The sequence below is a fragment of the Artibeus jamaicensis genome, unplaced genomic scaffold (assembly GCF_021234435.1).
Source record: "Artibeus jamaicensis isolate MK-2021 breed Jamaican fruit bat unplaced genomic scaffold, CSHL_Jam_final contig_859, whole genome shotgun sequence".
Taxonomy (NCBI): domain Eukaryota; kingdom Metazoa; phylum Chordata; class Mammalia; order Chiroptera; family Phyllostomidae; genus Artibeus; species Artibeus jamaicensis.
Genome location: NW_026521989.1, coordinates 1,538,547 through 1,558,695, shown reverse-complemented (window position 1 = coordinate 1,558,695; position 20,149 = coordinate 1,538,547). Strand labels below are relative to the sequence as shown.

Genomic DNA, 20,149 nt, shown 5'->3' with positions numbered 1-20,149 from the left:
TGAGCGACAGAGCAAGATCGCCTTCCAAGCTTCCGTGCTTCTTGGCAGGATCCACTTCCTTGTGGCCTGTCGGACTTTATGCTTCCATTCTACTGGCCAGGGACCGCCCTCAGGTGCTGGCCGCAGGGATGTTTGCGATTTGGCACCAATAAGGCCACACAAAGGCTATGCTTGTAACAGGGAGGTGGCGGGGGTTCCGCGAGGATGTGAACGGCAGGAAGCAGGGATGTTCCGAGGCGGAGTCAGGCTACCATACATCCCTCCTGGAAAAGTCACAGTGCGGGTACCTGGAACGTGCCAGAGAAAGATGCTGAGCATCGTTAGGTCCCACCAGCCATCCATTCAGGTGTCTTAGTGAGAACAATGCTACCTGAATGGTAGGTGAGTGAGACAGAAATGAGACCAGGGCATGTTGACTCTTTCTCAGGAACAAAGGTTCTGTAGAAGGAGGAGGGCTTCATTTGCAGCTCCTGAGTCCATGGGGTGTCCCTACCAGGAACCCCAAGGTTTGGGGGATGACAAGCCAAGACCTTCTCCTCTGCTGAGCAGACACAAGAGAGCCAGGAGACCTCAAGGCATCAGGAAGGTGTCCCCAAGGAGAGAGCAGCGGGTGCTGACAGAGGACTTAAGGAATTAAGAACAGGGACAAGGTAGCCTGGCTTCTTCCAGCTCAGAGGAGACCAGCAGGCGGTATGTTCCTAACTCCAGGTTGTTCCAGCAACAGCTGGGCAGCGAGAAACAACAAGAATTGGTGGTGTTGCTGTTCCACAAGACACACACCTCCGAAGGAAGGAGTCGGCAGGGTTGTTTGCTTTGTACACTCAGAGGAGGGACCTGTTTGGCGTCTCCCCTTCAGTCGTAAGCTTCTGCAGGCTGCTTCTCTCCTCATCCTCCCTCGGTTTGTAGACACGTCACTCCCATCTCAGCCCCACAGGTGTCCTCCTGTCTGTCTCTGTGTCTGTTCTTAGGAGGACAGCAATCTTCCAGGATTCAGGGTCCTTGCTGATACAGTAGGGACGGACCTCCGCTTCCCTTCAGTACACCTGCAGAAACCCTACTTTCAAGTAAAGGCACGTTCCCAGGGACCAAGGGTTAGAGCTTTGACATACGACTTTGGGGTGACAGAGTGACCCCAAACATGCAGCAACGCAGCTGAGTCAAAGCTCTTGACCAGAGAAGCAGGTGGAAGGATTCATAACCATCCCATAGTCTGCAGAGGTTTCTAAGAGATTCCAACAGATAATCCGCTGTGTTAGAATTACAATAACAGAGCTCAGAGACACTCAGTCCCTTTTAGGCGGAGACCTCATTGTCCCTCCTCATTCATGATTTCAATAATGTCATTTAAGCAATGACGAAGATAGAACCAAAACCAGTAACCAACAACTACAAACCGTCACCTGCAGAAAGTGCTGGGGGAAGTCCCTGAGTCCCTAGGCCTAGCAAAAGCCTCTAAGACAATGAGCTCCACTCCTTTGCCATCTGTGAACTTCAATTAATGTCTCAGAAATGGCTCCACCTCCATTAAAGCCAAATTACAGTCCGTGGCATTTAAAAACAGGCAACCCACGGCTTTTGCAAAACTGCAAACTAATTAGGCAGCTTGTTGGCTGCTCTGTGGCAACTGTAGAGCTGCTTTCCCATGTAATAGCTCAGGGGCCTGGCATTGCAGGGAAATGGGCGGCAAAAAGGCTGCGGAGCCTCGTGCGTGGGTGGTCAGCATCCTGCGGGGACATGTGAGCCACAGCGGTGAGTTACTGTGTCCGGGCGTGTGCCAACAGTTTTCCACGAGAAGCAGAGGGATCCTGTGGTCCTTCAGGTTCTAAATCATATTGTCACATAGACTCTTTAGGTTTTAAAGCATATGAAAACAGATGTCTTCAGGTTCGATGTGAATGAGACAGGAGCTTCATGCATCTGGACAATGAAGGGAATGTAAACTTCGGATGCAGTCCCTCCCAGGACATGTCGTGGTCCCGGAGAACCAATGCATGCCCATCACCACCCACCGGGACACATCAGCAATGAACCCACACATCCCTATAAGAATGTGGGACCGCGGAACGGGACAGCCACGATGGAAAAACACAGCGGGGGTCCCTCAAAAAATTACAAGTGGAACTACCATTCGGTCCAGCATGTCCACTCTGTGGTATTTACCCACAGGAAATGGAAACGCTAATTCAAAAAGACAGATCCAATCCATGGTCCTGGCAGCCCTGGTTCAGCGTGCCGGGATGTGGACGCAGGCTTGGTGTCCACTGAGAGACGAAGGGATGGAGCAGATTTGGTACATACACAGAGTGGAGTATTGCACAGCCATGAAAAAGAATTGCTGTGGCATGTGCAACAGGATGGGCGGACCTGAAGGGGATTTTGCTCCATGAAGTGAGTCACACCGAGAAAGACACATGCCATAGGATTTCACTGATGGGTGGACTCTAAAGAAAGAAAACAAACCAAACCAGAAACAGACTGACAGAAAACAAACTGAAGGCTGCTAGGTGGGAAGAGGTGGGGAAGCTACATGAAAGAGTTGAACAGATGGAGACATGCAGACTGGCAGTTACAGAACAGTCACAGGATGTCAAGACCAGCACAGGGAACACAGTCTGTATTATTGTAATTCATTGGCGTGGTGACAGATGATTACTAGAATTAGTAGAGTGCTCAGATTGTAAAGTATAAAATCTCAAATCCCTACACTGCGCACCTGAAACTAATATAACCACTACAAGACGGCACACCAAGTGTATGTCAATGAAACAAGGAGAATAAGAACATCCATTGATAGCCTACCCTACCGTAAGCCAGGAAGCAAGATGAGGAGCTCTCCAAGTCAGATGCCCGAGGGAATCAAGCCAGCAGAACATGTCTGGAAAAGACCCCAGGGCAGGAACGTAGCTTGAGTTCGAAGGTTTTCAAAGCGATCGAGAGGGAGAAGAAAGAAACCCCCAGCTCTGCTTTGGCTCTCTTGGCGGAGAAGTCACAGGACTACTTGGCCAACCGTCTCCACCAAGGAAGTGATGAAGCCCTGAACACCTCACACAGGTCTCTGCTGACCGGGTTCAGGTCCGGGGACACGGACTAACCACCTCGCTCAGGTGGTCTGCGTTCAAGTCAAGGATTCACGGGTTAAGCTCCCCAAAGCCGCCTGCCTTGATCTAGGAGGTGCACACTCGTAAAATCATAACCACACCAACCATCGGGAACAGACAGCAGAACACTTCCTGTCCGCCAGCACTCAGAGGGTTCCAGAAGGGGAAAATGCTGCACGGAGGGAAATGGGGGGGGGAGTGACTCCTTCCACAAGAAGAATTTTACCACTCCGAGCTCGAGATCAGAGTTCACTCCATCACTGACCGTCTTTGGCTGTGTATAATGCACCCAACTTTCAGCGGAGAGAAGTCTTCTGTTTCACATGATATAGATGCAGAATTAGTGCTACCCCGTGTATAACGCACATCCTTATTTTCTCCTAAAAAATTTAGGCAAAAAAAGTGCACGTTATACACAGCCAAATACGGTTGTTTCCAGGTAACTCTGAAAATGATCTGGAATAGACCAAAATCCCCTTGTGAAATGCAAATACTCTTCTAAAGCATGCTGTGGCGGAATTTGAGCTCATTCTGATCTCATTTTAGCTCAAAAAGGCACTACCTAATCTAGGTTTATATATCTTTAACATTTTAATGTTTTTACCAAAAATGCTGTTTTCTCACGTGTCTCCACAACATTTTTGAAACATGCAAAGTTAATAGTGTCACCTGACTCCATGTTAGTTATCAGGAAGGATCCCAGAGAAAATGCAGTGGGACACTATTTTAATAGGTAAAAACTCGTGGGGAGCCAGATTTTAGTGAATGATGTGCCTTTCAAAATTCCCGGTGATAAAACGTATGAACTTGGTAAACAGTTGTATGTTCTTCGATTTAGCCTGGATTGCGCAGTCTGCTGACAAGAAAAATAGGCATCAGAACTCCTTCCCGTGGAACCACGTTTATAAATCTCGTGATGTCAAAAATGTAACAGTGCCAAAATCCCCAAGTGAGTCCTTTGCGTGTGAAATGACACTATCCAAACTCCTTCCTAGAGGCCCACCATAGTTTTACCTTTCCCTCCCCCCACACTGTATACCTTTTATGTCCTGGTCCTTCTGGATAAGCCATAAATATGGAACTTGGTTGTAGGGAATCTCGACATCATTTCATCCTTGCTCAGTAGATGTGTGTCTCATGTGCTCAGCTCGCAACTGCTGGGAACCTATTCCCTGTGGGATCTCCCTGGAAAACATCAACTTTCAGGTTCTCCTGCCTTTTCCCCCTGAATCGTTGCCCTAAAACATCTAGAATTCTGGCACCCACAAATCCTTGGGCTCATCGGCTTCCCCAGCCAAGGGCTTCTATTTCTCCCCACCACCACTTGGAAATACCCAGCGCTCTGTGCAAATGGTGTGTGTAAATAATGGTTTGTTGACCCGTAATTTTTAAAGGAATCAATCTGTTAACAAGACCCCTAAAGAGAATAAGTAAGGGATGGAAGAGAGGAGAAAATACACTAAGAATCAACGTTGGGATGAGACCATCAATACAGTAACTGGGAGGAGCTGGGACTATGGTCAGCACGAAGTTAGTAAAACAAGACACCCAACTCTTGATGAGTCATGTGCCAAAGGACATGATCGGGACCCCTCTCAAAGCATCGACTAAGAGCTGAGGTCACTAAATATGGAAAAGGTTGAATGACTTAACTAAGATCCTACGGAAACTAAATGATGGCATCCAAACTAATGGTGTCATTTGGCAACGGATAAAAACCTGGCATGTCCTGGTAGTAAGCCTTAAATAATAAACTAGAGAGAGACCTATGTGATCTTATTAACCACATGTCACCCCATTCAATTTGTTTTTAAAAAGTCAATCATGACCAATGGAAAAATAGTCCAGCCAATGAACTGCACCCAGGATTTCTACCCTGAGCCGTTTTGTATTATTATGTTGCTTACACTCTACCCTCTGTCTGACAGATTGGGTGTCTAATACATTCTCGGCGACCTGGACTCCTCCTACTTGTGAAAGTAAATTCTAAATTGCAAAGGGAATGCAGTGGAATCTTAGGTCATGGAAAATGAGAAGTAGAAGAAAAAATGCCTTTTTTAGAGAAAGCTTTTCCTAAATTTTCCAAAGTATAATTCACAGTAAGAAAATAGTATTCTTCCAGACATATAGTTGGTAGACTATTATTAACATTATTCTTCTTCCAATAAGATCATTATTCTATGCCCAAATTAGCGAAATCTTTTAAACCATGTTATCAGAAATGAACTCTGGTTTAACCATATACATAAAATTCTAAGTTATTTTCAGTTCGTCATTGTCAGGGAGAGATTTATTTAATAATCTGTCGTAATTATCTTCACTTAAAAAGTACATCGACATGTACTAACATCCACATGACAGACTAAACTATGAACCATTCGATGACTTTCACATACAATAGTGATGTTTAGGGTTAAACATAAACCCTTCTTTCGGTGGTAACTTAGTTAACATTTAGCTGTTCCTGCAGATTTTGTGACTCACCACATACGATTTGATTATTTGTGACTTCACAGGAGGAGAAAGAAAACTAATTTTCCCTTTACCTCAGATAAAACAGAAGAGCACCATTGTTTTCCAACGTTCTAAGGCATTCTTCCAAGAAACAAACGTTCATGCTTTCTTAATGACAATTTCTGTATGTCACATAGAATGCTAAAAATCCACGGGACAGCTCGGTGCGAAAGAAGATGAAGCCACGGAAGAAAGCAGGCAGAACGATTCTTTGAGCTTTTCACAAACAAACGCTATTCGCTTTAAACTCCCTTTAGCTAAAGCCATGCTCGGAACACTAAGAAAGGAGGGTCCCTTTATCCACTTCCTCAGTAAATGATTGTGTTATAAACAATACACATTTATTACGGGCTGGATTCATCTATTCAACCCAATACACACGAGCAAGACAGCCCGAATGTCCTGTTACTTGTTCTACTATTAATTGTATGGCACTAACACCAGATTACAGTGGCTGTTTGTGCACGATAATGACCTGAGAACTTGCTATGGGTTAAAGCCTTAACCTTCCCACTGCAGCTTCCTGTTACACACAGGGAAACTGAGGCACGCCCCAGCCCAGTAACTTGCCCATCACCATTCAACTGGGAAGGCGACAAGCAAGAATGTAAGCCAGGCTGATAAGTTCTGGGCCCTGTCTCTAAGCTTAGCCAGACCAGTAAACCAAAGTTACATATAAAACGGTAGAGGGAAAATATTTGTACCCCGTGTTCACACAACATTATTTACAATAACCAAGACATGGAACCAACCTGGACGGTCAACGATGGATGAATGGATAAAGAAAACCTGATAGATGATTGATTGATAGATAGATAGATAGATAGATAGATATTCAACAGGTGCATAAAGATGTAGATATCATGGAATATTATTCAGCCAAAGAAAAGGAGAAAAATCCTACTCTTTCTAACAACATCCATACACCTGGAGGATATTTAGGCTAAGAGAAATAAGTCAGACAGAGAAAGACAAATGCTGTATGTTCTCTGTTATACAAGGAATCTTTCAAAAATAAAGGCAAAAATCACCAAATACCAAGAAAGCCCACACTCAGAGAAAAAGATGGAAACACTTGTCTCAGAGTTGGGGGAAGGGGATGAGAGAATTGGGTGAAGGTGGTCAGACACCCACTTTCCGGTGGCAGGAAGACTCCACACTCGGGACTGATGTAGACCATGATGAACGCCGTTAATTAGCACTGACGGGTGGGATGCAAGAAGGGTGTTTGCAGAACGAATCCTGAATGCACATCCCGAGATCTCATTCTTTTTGTGGGATCTCTATGGGAGAATGAAGGTGAACTACACTTAACAGCAACCACTCCACAGTATATGTAAGTCCGCCCACTGTGCTGCAAATCTCAGCTTATACCACGATGTGACTCAGTCTTCTCTCAATAAAACTGGAAAAGAGAGAGAGTTAAGGGATATTCTGTTACGAGATCAATGCATGAAGACTGTTTGGAAAAAACAGAGAATCGGTTTGGCCAGAACAGATCGGATCTTGAGGTCTACAGGGAAGAAGCCGGGCACCCAAAAGATTTTGCTTAACCGGGTGTTCAGTAGGACTGGAAGACATTTAGGGATATGACTGCCATCACGCATGAAGCTTTGTGGACAAAGGACAATTTGGATGTTTTGCTCTATGTCACTCAATGACATCTACTCTGGAAACCTGCCCAGAGAATCTGAAACTCCCAATTCTTGCGTGTGTGAGGTCTGGGTGACTCTCTGAAGACGCCATTTATGAGGCTGTTGTTCACATGGGGATCGACAGTCCTGGTGTTCACCCCACAGAGTGCAAGCCTCAAACACACCTCATGTTGCCCACCCGTGGGGACCGATTTTTTTCTTCTCCTTGGTAAGAAGGATGGAACACAGTGTTGAGATGAGTGTTTCCTACCGGGAATTCTCCAGGCAGACAAGGAAGAAATGCGTGAGAATCCCAGAATGGGGGTGATTTCCCAAAGCTCAAAACAGCTCTCAGGGAGTGGCTTTGTTTCCCATGAGGCAACACACTCATGAGGAAATTCGAACGGGAACTCGCTCTGGGCACGAAAGTGCCCAGATGTCATTGAGTGACATAGAGCAAAACATCCAAATTGTCCTTTGTCCACAAAGCTTCATGCGTGATGGCAGTCATATCCTAATATGCTGTGGGGGCAACACGGCTCACTGCTGCCGTCCTACAGTTCTGAAGGTCGCAATGCCGTGCAGCCGAAACCAAGGTGTCCCGTCAGCTGTGCTTTTGGAGGGGCGGGGGAGGGAGCTCAAAGCAATCCATCTCCTTGGCTTCTGTAGCCCCTGAAGACTGCCAGACTCCTAGCTGCCTCCCATCCACAAAAGCCAGCCATGGCCACCAACATCTTCCTACACGGCATCACTCCAGCTTGGTTCTCCTGCTTGGTCTCTCCCACAACTAAGCAGCTTTGTTATTAAAGCACCAAGCCCACCCCCGATGAATCCAGGATACACTCCTCCTAGGTTAAGGCCAACTGATCGGCGAACATACATTCACGTCCGGATTTAATTCTACGCCCCTTGTCATGTAAGGAAATAGTCACCGGTCCGGGGATTAGGACGTGCATATCTGTGGGAAGTCAGTATGCTGCCTGCAACTGGCGTCTTTGAAAATTAAAAATCCACGTCCCTTTCGGGACCCTCTGGTGGAGCACATGACTGCCACGTCCCAAGTGCTTGGAATTATTTTTGGTAGTGAACCTGCACCCTCCAATCCATGGACAAACCCAAATCTAAAACAAAAGCAGTATCAGAGTGGAATTCTGAACTTAAATTGTGCACCGTTGCTGCCTGGGTTGTGAATTAAAGGCAATGATTGGAATCGTTAACACGCCCTGAAAGAGGACCTTTGGAGACGTCAGTGTGAGGCTGTTATGATTGACGTTTGTGGTTAGAACTGGGGTTGATCACTTAGTGAATGAGCAGTAGTTAAATATGTACAGTTCCACACTGATGCTCAAACTGATGTCACAGGAGACAAAACAAACAAAAAAAAATGTGACCCACAAGACTGACTTGTGCTTTTAAGCAATCTGTGACTTGAAGCTGTCACCAGGAAACTTCAGATATTACAGGGGGATCGATTCTACCTTTTCAGTGATACTTAGGGGCCCGATTCCCTTTCCAGACCCAGTGAAGACAAGTGTAAGCAAAACTGGTTTAAAAAAAACAAAGAAGTAATAAACAAGTTGCACTGGCTTCCTTCTTTCCACATTTTCACATTCTCCAATTCCTCTTCAATGGCAAGCCAGCCCCAGAAAAATGGCCCAGTGGCTTCTGGTTGCATTGCACACACACAATTGCACAGCTATAGCTTTGCAATCAATGAAAGGAAACTATTGATTTTTCTGCGTGGGTGGTCTAATTTGGTCCAACCTCCCCAGCAGGAGGAAGTCTATCTGAGGGGCAGACATTGTTCATGAGGTCAGCTGTGAAATGTCACTGGCTCGGACCCTCTGGCACACCAGCTGCATTATGAAACCATTTTCATCCTTTATCCTGTGTGGTATCTCTCCTCCCTCTTTATTTGTCTTCCCTTTTTTGTCATTTTTTTTTTTTTTACTGGGAATAGTCCGTTAGGAGAAAGACCACCAGCCAGGTAGCTTGCAAAAACGGCAGCTGTAACTGCAGGTGGGGGCTGCTATTCACCTTCTCCCAGGCTCACGACACAGGGTGCAGGGACTATTCCCCACAAAGTCACCTCCACCCAACGCTGGAAGCACAGAGTCCAAATGTCAGTGGCACTCTGTGAATCACACTGAGACCCACAGGTCTACAGGATAATTGTGCGTTCTGTGTCCATGACAACAAGGGACGCATGCCAGAAGCTACCAATACAAGGAAGCATGGCTGCTTCCTTCCTTTCTGTGGCCGCTGTTGTCTGTGACGTGCAGAACAGGTGCCCCTGGCTGGGGCGTTCCCGACACGGCACTCCCACCACATTCAAGCCCCCACATGCAGAGTTCAGTTTCTGAGATCCCAGAGCAATGTCCTCCTTTATTTCCAACTGCCATACCAATCTCACTGAGAATCATTTTCCAAGGATTAAAAGGCGAAAGAAAAACACAGACCTCCCTCCATTCAAGTCAGGATGGACGCACGCTGGTGTCTATGGAAGGTGACGTTGGCCGTTCTCGGAAACTGTTTCTCTGAATTTCAGTAAGGTTCCCTCTACGCGTTCCCCTGTCCTTGTCTAAAAAGAGCGTCTGCAAATGGTGAATGAAAAACAGGGGGACATCATCGAGCCATAACTGCTCTGGTTGGACACCACAGAAAATTTTAATCTGAAGTCTACACTTCGGATTGGAGAGGAGACCCTCCAATGCCACCCTCCCTGGACGGTGGATGAACACAGCACACACGGCCGTTTTTAGAGGCGTTTTTCACTGGCCTGGCATCGAACACAAAGAGGCCATTCTGCTCCGACGAGCCCATTATTTTCTCACGTCACCTACTATCACGTCACAACACACGCTGGCCCTTGGATAGCCCTGGATGTGGGGGAAAAAAACGGAACGCCCGTTGGTGTTCAAATCATGGATCCCCAATAACGAAGCTTGACCACTTTACAAAACAGCCCTTGCTTGGGTGGCAAATGCACCCAGTGGCTCCTTTCAAGGCTGAAACGGACCAAAGAAGGTTACGGGACTCCTACAGGAATACGGCGACTGCAACCACTCCTTCAAATATTCAGTGCAAAGCCTGCAACATCCTAATGTTCTCCACTGTACGATTTTAAGACTCACCTCTTCTCAGAGGAGTCGGGTATCGGAAGGCACACGGCACACTCACGCCGATCACCTCCTGCCCGTCAACCCGTAAACGGGGCTAAAAAGGCAAGATATAAACAGGAGGAAATACTGACCCTCTTGTAGAGGCTCAGGAAACACGGTGGCACAGGCCCACAGTGACCCCAGAACGGTACTCTGAATACGAGAAGAAATCAATGGGTGCAAGGTGAGAGGAGGCATGGGGAGGGCACGCCGAAGGCCCCCGGGCGTCCCCGTCTGAGACCAGACAGCGGGGACGCATTTTTGATTCCTTCCGGGACTTACCATCTTCCGTAGGTACGTAGATGTTGAGATAGAGGCAGTCTTCGTTTTGGTCTTGAACGTAGGTCATTAGAGTATCCAGGTTGGCGGTAAACCAAATGGGGAGCATGTCATGCAAGAGCGACCTCTCATCCAAGTGCTGGGGACACACGGCGGCGAACTGAGTGGCATTGCGAATCCCAGTCCATGAGGAGGGCGGCTCCGGGGGCTGAAACCGCCTCTCGCCCGTGGGGGGAGAGGCGTACGGGACCCCCAGGTACTGCTCCACTGGGCCCAAAATCTCATTGGGCAAGGGTGTTCTTAGGCCACGGATTTTGCCGTAATTGGTGTTGACGACAGGGTGCTGGGCTTGACCGTCAACGAGCGTGACCTTGAGGACCAGGGCCGTGAGCCCCAGCAGGACACTGGGGTTCAGCAGGGCGCAGACCGGGGGGAAGCACAGAGCAAGCCATGACCGTCCCGTGGGTCTCGACATTGTTCACTGCAACATGCGTGGGCGCCGGGGAGACAGGACTCCGAGCAAGCGATGCTGAGACGCCAGCCGCAGGCAGAAAGGCCGGACCTGGGGGGCCGGGGACCCAGCAGAGGAGAAGGGCTGGCCAGCGAGCCTCGCCGATGGCTCATAGACGAGATCAGTGTCCAGCACAGGCCCAGCAGGGTTCGAAGCAGCCCATGGCCCGCAAGCAGCCTTCTCTCGAGGCCGCAGGCAAATCGAAGCAAGTGCGAGGGTCTGAGGAGGCGATGACCCCAAATGTCTGCCAAGGGCGCCGGCTCCTTACGACAACTGCGGGAATGAGCCGTTGTGGGCCTGTGGGGAAGAGGAAGCAAACAAAGATGATGAAGGCCAGACGGCAGCCGCGTGTGCCCTTCACTGTCCCCTCTATGCAGCCTTTGACCCCACGCTACGCAACCTCCTTCACAGCTGAACCTGTACCTTGGCACAGCCAGGAGGTAAGATCCCGTGGAGCGTGACAAGCGAGTCCTAATTCCTGCCACGTGCCCACTGAGCTCCGACTACCCCCGGCGTCGGGGAGACACACTCACCCAGGCTTTGGTGAACGAGCAAACAAACCCCCAAAAGTACACACATCACCTCGATAACTGTAATGACGTCTCCCAATTTCACTCACTATTACTGGCAAGACTGGCCCACGGATGAACAGGGAACTCCCCCAAACACCAGTTCTCAAAAAGTTTAAGCCATCGCTCTCTCCAGAGGTATGGCGGGAGCTCTAAGTTTTCCGGGACAGGGATGAGAAGAATGAGCTAAACTGGCCTCCGTTTTTGGCCAGTCCCCTCTGACAACCCTCAGTTTCTTGTCTCTATTTTGTTTTGTCCTTTATACTCCACAGGTAAGTAACATTACATGATGTTTGTCTTTCTCTGACTTAATTCACTGAGCACAACACTCTCCATGCAGTTCATCTGCGCGGACGCAATTCTCAGATTTCCTTCTTTCTAATGGCGAAGGAATATTCCAGCATCCTTCAACTCACACGCTCATTTTGTAAAGACACTGGGGGCTTCAGGGGGGTGGCATTTCTGGACTGGAACCTAATTACACATTTCGTTTACCTGGACAGCTGAGCGGACTACGTCAACATGGTCACTGTTGTTTAAATGTCCTGTGTCGGGATTGAATCTGTCATGGAAATGTAGTACATTTATGGGAAATGCCATAGGTAATGACTTCCTGGGTCAAGCTCGCCAGAGCTGAATGCAGATGCTCCAGAAATCTTATGGTAACAGGGACAGTGGGAAATAGCCGCCTCCGGGAGGCTTCATTGGTTGGAGCTTCACCTCGTACACAGAGAGGTCGCAGGTTCACCCCTAGATAGGGGTACATCTGGGAAGCAGCCGATTAATATTTGTCTAGCATATCCATGTCTCTCTCTCTCTCTCTTAAATCAGTGAACACATCCTCGGATAAGGATTGAAAAAAAGGAAGAACGTGAAAAATAGCATCGCCCGCAGTGGCTGGTTTATGTGTGCCTCTTTGAATTCTTCCGCAGACATTTGGAGAGCCGCCACACTGTGACCCGATGTCTCCGTAGCCGAGAGACAGACCAGAGGTGAGGACTTGCTGGGAGTCTTCTCTCTTCCTGAAAGCCATCCTGCTCTCCAGCCACAGTGGGTTCCTCCTTCTCTAGCCTCCCACGTGGTAATGAGAGACGCCGTGAATTTCTGAACTGGACCGACTTCAGCCCCTGTGAGGGGAGGAATGTGATCTGACATCCTCAGGTTCGGCAAAATGGCCATATCTGTGGGGCTGTGGTAAAAAAGCACAGGGGGCGATACACAGAAAAAAGGCACAGTCCACCGAGGCGCCATGCTGGGATTTTGCTCACGGACCTGCTCCAAAGGATCATGGGGACAAGCAGAGGCTTTGCGTCAGCAGAGCGTGGGGCGCTGAGCTGGCGTAGAGCAAGTCATTTAAATGCTTTGAGGTCCTCGTTACTGCTCTGTCTATGCCGCAGCCTAGGACCTCCCCTTATCCACAGCGTATGTGTTCCAAGACCCCCACTGGATGCCTGAAGGGATGGATCATCCCAAAACCTCCCTATACTGTGTTTTTCTCCTACCCACACTCACCGATGGCAAAGATAAATGACAAACTAGGTACAGCAATATATGAACAATCGCCGTATTTTTAGGACTGTAAGACATACGTTTCTCCCCTCCCCAAATTTGGAAGGAATAATGATTGTTAATGCTGCTGTTGAGTTCTGTGGACATTTCTATTGGTGAAATATTATTTAAGCTATAACATTTCTGCTTCAAAATTTCTTTTCCTATTTTTTCACCTCTAACACCTAGGTGCGTCTGATGGCCCCCAAAATACAGTAAATAATGATAAAACAGGAGAAGTATAACAACATACTGTAATGAGTTATACACGAATGTGGTCTCTCGCTTTCCAAATACCTATGCTACTCTGCTTTTGTGACAACGTGAGATGATCCTACAGTTACGTTGAGAACGTCCAACTTTTAACTTAAAGGAGGCACCTGATGGCTGGTCCTCGGCACGCAAACCGCCAGCCAGCGTCTCTATTCTTATCCTTGGAGGACGTTACGAGTAAAAGAAGGGTGATGTGAACACCCTTCACTGGATCCAGGACTGTCAATCGGATCCGACAGATAGAGACCAAATGACTAACAGGTGGGTCAGGGCTTCCATCATGAAGTTGCCACCCAAAGAGATGATCCAGGTCCCCGGTGGCCAGAGTGGGCATTGAGAGATTTCCTCCCGCTCTTTGACGAACGGCATGCAATTTAAAACTCATCAACTGTTATGTTTCTGGAATTTTCCACGCACTGCTCTTGGACCGTGGTGGAATGAGGCCAGCGCAGAGGGGGAACCACAGATAAAAGAGGGGACACAGAACTGGGGGACTGATGAGGGAGTCCGCGCAAAGCCTCGCTCAGTGACTGCAGCTCGGGGGTCCGTGATCATAGGATCCAGGCGGCGTGGGTTCGCCCCAGGGCCTCCACAGTGACCTGCTGCAGGAACTGTGGTCCAAGGCTCACTTCCCCCACCCAGCGGGGACACGGGCACACTTCCCGCTTGACAGCATCATTAGGTGTCCCCCTTCTGTCACCCTGCCCACCCCCAAGGTTCAGAGGGCACCACGGGAACTGGGAGGAGGCACCTCAGCGCATGTCCGGATTTCCCACATCTGGCTTACACATTCCAAACAACCCTGCGTGCAGAGCGATGGTACTTGCTCAGTTCTTTTGAAATTTGACCACTTTGCACAAAGAGAATGCAACCTAAATCCTGGGGCCCTTCCACCTTGGCACGATCGCTATTTTGGATGGTGTGATTGTTTGTGCGAGAGCTGGCCTATGCGTTTCAGGGGTGAGCCGCCCCCCTGCTCTCCATCCAGAACATGCTTGTAGCATGGTCTCCCGGTGTTAAGAGTGACAAATGTCTCCAGATGTTGCTACCGGGTACAGTCACTCCAGGGGGAGAGCGACCGGTCTCAGTCACCAAATATGGAATTACGGGGCCTTGGGAGGACCGGTGGGTACACTGATCACTGTGAGCACCGGTACCCTATACGTCTGTCTGTATGTGTGGGACTGTGTGCAAATACCATCCGAAACAGTCGGCGAGTCTAAAAGTGTTAGCATTCCAAGTCGTGAGGACTTTGAAAACGAGCCTATTAAATACCCATCACCATCGTTAAAACACCATCACTATACACTTAACCAAGCAACATACTTGGGGACAAAGTAATAAAAGCTTTGTCACGTCCATGTCACATGCTGAAAGAGATTATTTCACAAGGGGTGGAGTGTAGTTACACACACATACATGCATCGATTTAATATATGTTACACATATCGATACATTACATTGTCATAAAGTGCACACAGGGTCGGGAGTAAATTAACGCCTACCTGAGGGTGGCTGGTAGGATAACAATACGAGCGTAACAATTTACAGTTTTAATTTGAACATGTCACCTAGCAGGTCCTAGGGTGTGCTCAAGTGTGACAGCGTCACGTGAGAGAATCACAAGCCTACAATTTTGTAATAAAGGATTTTGCAAGAAGAAAGAGGCGTGATGGGTGCCAGACCCTGTATACTAATTTTCTCAAACACCGAAAGGGATACTACAAAAGGAATTACGTGAATAAAACTTTTAATGAAAGCAGGTGAGAACCAGTAATTTGCTGAATACCTATAATTTGAGAGTTAAGAAAGACGCTAGAGTACGTCTTCTCTGCAAAGGTGGGGAAAACAGCCGTATCTGCCAGCGGCATTTTGACGTGATGCATACCCCGATTGGGTATTCCAGCACCATCCTCTCCAGGGGGGAGATTCTGTCGGAAGCCGCCATTAAGACGAGGCTCCCCCTACTCAGACCTCCCAGACGGTAAGTAACTCCAAGTACCAACGGCCATGATTTCTGCCCCAAAGCACACGTTACCCACATGGAGGCTGATCTCATTGTAAAATATATTATGTAAAGAAGGCGAGGCCTGATGGCCTCTGTGTTGGGGTTTTGGCTTTCCGAGCGGTAAAATCACATTTGCTGGGCGTTTTCCTCTCCTGATGGTGAAGCCCATTAAGAGACAGGGAACTTTGTGGATTCACCAGAGAGAGACAGAGAGAGAGAGTGAAAATGAATGAGGTATAAGCATCCAGCTCTCTGTGTTTTTTCTCAGCCACATGGAAGAGCTGGCGCTCAGTGAGGTGTCTGTGTCTGAGTAAATAGGCTGGACAACAAACTTCTCTACCATTGACGGAGAAAGCTGAGACTATTCTGTGCCCAACAACCTGTACTTCTCCACCCTGTCCCCCTTTCCACCTGGCCCCCCAAACTCAGTCTGCTCTCTGTGCCTATGACCCTGTTTCTGTTTTGCTTGATTTGTTATGTTCTTGAGATTCGAGATATCAGTGAAATCATACGCTATTCATCTTTTTGTGACTTATTTCCCTGAGCATAATACCCTCTAGGTTCACTTTAAATGAATATAAAAGCCCTGGCTGGTGTGGTTCAGTGGATTGAGCACGGGCCTCTGAAGCAAAGGGTCACTGGTTTGATTCCCAGTCAAGGCACATGCCTGGGATGCAGGCCAGGTCCCCAGTAGGGGGGCGCATGAGAGGCAACCACACATGGATGTTTCTCTCCCACTCTTCTTCCCTTCCCCTCTCTCTAAAAATAAATACTTAAAATAAATATAAAGTACTGAAAATCAACTGTAATGAATTTTTAAAATTGCCTTTAGGATAGTTTTTAATTAATTATATGTCATCTTCACGTGAATAAATATCTGGAGCCATGCTGTGTCTCTTCCTAAAAGCCTGTAACAGCTATTCACAAATGGCGTATAACCTAGAGACACTCCGACTTTTCCTTTTTTTCTTTTTCTTTTTGGTGTAAACTGAACATTTTGTGCACCAACTTTTGTCCAAAAACACAGAACTCGGCCCCGAGTCAGCCTAGTGCACCTGTGACCTCCATCCACCCCCAACCTGTGCTTCTCACCGGGGCCCTCACACACACACCCCACAGTCCTTATCTTCGCTACGGAGCCCCTTCGACTTCTGTGTCAGGACACACGCACGGAAAGGTCCCCTGCAGCCACAGTCACGACAGCAAAAAAAAAAAAAAAAAAAAATGACCTAGCACAGACGTGCATTAATGGGAGAACCGATAAGAATATGTTGCACGTTGAAAGAACACTACGCAACCCCCAAAAATGAATAAGCTAGAGACATGTGTTATCAAGAGGGGGACCATTTCGTGGAAGAATATGCGTGGCATGACTTCACTCATTATTCATAGTATTTAACACTAAATAGCTCATTGCTTAGAGTGGCGCTTCCACTGTCCTATGGAAATGGCAAAGGCATCATTAAGACCCGGTGTGGGGACAACGCTTGCGTGCAAGAAACCAGAGGAAAATCACTCACGTGGGTACAGAAGAATACCAGCAACATTCCACTTTGTTTTCCGGCAGCAGATATACTTGCTTCAATTTTATTTTTAAGCATGTACTTGACGCGCATTTGGTTTAATTGCTTTGCGACGCAGGTGGTAAGGAAGTGACCCATACCTACGCAGCCTGACGCAATGCCTTTGTCTTCCCACGTACTCTCAAAACACCTCAGCCTTCAAAAGTGAGTAAAAAACGTAAATCGCTCTTGTCAAGGTTACGCTCCACGTCCAGCAGGAAAAAAACCGCCATCTGCCAAGTCCATAAAAAGCAGGGGATTCCCAAGACCAGCACTGACAAGGAGAGAGAGGTCACCCAAGACCGCAGCTGGCCTGGGCGCTCATGAGCCAGGTGGCCTTTGTCACGTCACGGAGAGCCTGAGACTTCTGGGCGCCGCTGGGCACAGGATGACACAGGCAAACTGAATTCTTCGGGGGCCCACAGCCTGAGGCCACTGTGACAGCTGGGAATGGGGAACTAGAATCAGAGTCCACAAGATGTGCAGAAGCGGGGGGGACAGACAGGGTTGATGGGAGTCAGAAGCCCTGAGCTTGGTGAGGTGGTCAGAGCTGTGGGACATGGGGATGTTTGTGCTGTGAGGTGCAAGCAGGAGGAGTCTTACACCCTTGTTCATAAAAAGTCTTACACCCTTGTCCAAGGCCACACAGCGTCCAGTAGCAGGTGACAACAATGTCACCGGGTTGTCATTTATCTGAGTTCCACATCCACAGTGAGAATGAACATTAATTGCTCTTCTCTTCATAGTCACGGACTCATCGCGGTACTCATAACCCACTCCATTCTCAAGTTTGCACACAAAGTATACATGCAAGTCTTCCATTATACACGTGTTATTCGCACTTGAACCACACATCTAAATATTGTATGTATTAGGTGTGCAAACACTACAGATGTAAATACATGTTAACATAATATATATTTAAAATTTACATCGATAATACATATTCACATATACAGGCTCCAGCAGGAGTAAGGCCTGCTTGCATATGGTTGGTACAGTAATAATCTGGGTGTCATAATTTATAGTGGCAATTTGAAATTTGCACCTAAAATGTCTTTACGGTGTGCTTGACTGTGATACTGTTATGTTATAGAATTATAAGCTCATGATTTTGTGATCAAAGATTTTGTAGTAAAAAGGGGTGTTGGCTGTGCTGGCCCCCGTATAATTGTGTGTATAGTAGTTTTTAATCTACAATCAAACCCAGAACACACCATGATGTGTGTGCAGATACAAAGTAACCCGCTGAACTATGAAGCACCTGGCATTCCCAAACTCCACCTTCTGCGTTGTTTGTAAATCCCCGCAGGGCCTTCCGCAAGGAGCTGTAGGTTGCGGATAATCAATACACTATGTTTACGTGACACTGATTATCCATTTCTGGAGAGACGGCTGGAAGCGTGAGCAACCTGAGGAATGATAGACCCAAGACCGCACTGACAGGCAGGAAAAGAGTCGACCGGGCATCCGGCGTCAGACGGGCAGTATCCCGGCTGGAGTAACTACGCGCGGGTCTGTGTGCAAGTCCCACAGTTTGACCTGAAGCTCGCACCGCAGACATGGTGCGAGGGGCGACCCGTGGAACGTCGGGTCTGCGGATACCTGGTCAGACCCTGAGGTACACAAGAACAAGAGAGAAAATGTGATCAGCATCTTGAGTGATCATGTTCCGTGTGTGTTGTCAGGATTTTAGGACAGGTGCATCTCCAACCTGCTTTTCCTACTGGACTAATGAAAGAACTAGGCAGTGTCCAACATGGGGAGCTCTTTCGGAACACTTTCCGAGACACCGTGCGTGGACTGGGAACCTGCTTTTTCCCCGAAGTGTGTATCCCGTTTGCCTCTGTCCTTAACGGAAAGCCTGCCTTATCTTACAGGGAAGAGTCTGCACTGGGGAAATTACAGGATCCTCTCTCGCGTGATGCTAGGGGCGTACAGTCCCTCGGATGACAAGGTGATGTGCTTGTAAGTGACAGACCAACAGGTTATTAAGCGAACCTTTCTCACACCTTTTACATCCTCAGCAGGATGCTGGTCCAAGCTCCCAGAAACACCAGGTTGTGCCTTCTGCCTTGACCCCACCCACTCCCCAAAGCTTCCCTCTGCATTCCCCAAACTGAAACATGCTTGTGTGAGAACAGACCGCCCCCTGCCCCAAGTCTGAGACCCCGCCCAGAGAGGCTGCCTGTGTTGGATCACTAGCAATACTAACGTATTTCCAATCCCAGATGCACAGCCAAGAATAACTAATGTCTGTTTTCATGGGAAATGCTGCAAGTTAACCACACAAGAACCAGGTATCCCTACTATGGCCGGAGCTCCCAGCTCTAGTATGAAGTGGAAGAGAGTGAAGAAATTTCCTTTACACACCAGTGAGTCTCACTCCCCGGCACAGAAGGCAGAAGGAAAAGGAACAGCAAGATGGAAGAAAACAAACAACAAGAAGTTGAAAGTCAAGAAACAGAAATAGCAGTCGAGTCAAGAACACACAACAGGACTGGAAGGCTTGCCCTTTACAATCTGTCTCCCAACCTGTACGAACACAAAACCAAGTCATTTTCATGACAGTGAAGTGGATGTCGCCAAGGAAGGCGGCCTGTGGCTTCACCGACATTCGCTCTGGAGGCCTTCACATTTTTTTTTTAAATAAAGTCGATAGGAAGCTTCTAATCCACTTCCTCCTTTCCTTTCTTTGTTGACACCAAAGGAATTCCGACACCCAGCCCACTAAATTGCCATCTCATGACTCTCACAGACTCTGCCTCTGGCGTTAACTGCTGTGGAGACAGGTGGGTTTTAAAAGGGACGTCTGGACAAAGTAAACCTAAAAAACTTCCCTCTACCCAGTTCCAGAATCGGAAGTTCTCTCCCCAGAGTCTGTGGCACGCACGTCCACCCAAGTGTCTTTCAGCAGAACCCACGAGTTCTGTCAACTGCAACAGACCAGAGAAAACACACCATTCTTCTCTCACTAAATGTGAGCGGAAAG

At 47.9% G+C, this 20,149-nt stretch overlaps 1 protein-coding gene across 4 annotated transcripts in view; it reads right to left on the bottom strand.

Moving 5' to 3' along the window:
* Window positions 1-20,149, bottom strand: part of NLGN4X (neuroligin 4 X-linked) — a 221,136-nt gene that overhangs the window by 163,961 nt on the left and 37,026 nt on the right. For all 4 annotated transcript variants that reach the window (XM_037157559.2, XM_037157560.2, XM_037157561.2 and 1 more), the window contains exon 4: window positions 10,690-11,494. In XM_037157559.2, the coding sequence (XP_037013454.2) occupies window positions 10,690-11,161 (472 nt within the window). In that variant the 5' untranslated portion in view covers window positions 11,162-11,494. The remainder of the gene's footprint in view (window positions 1-10,689; window positions 11,495-20,149) is intronic.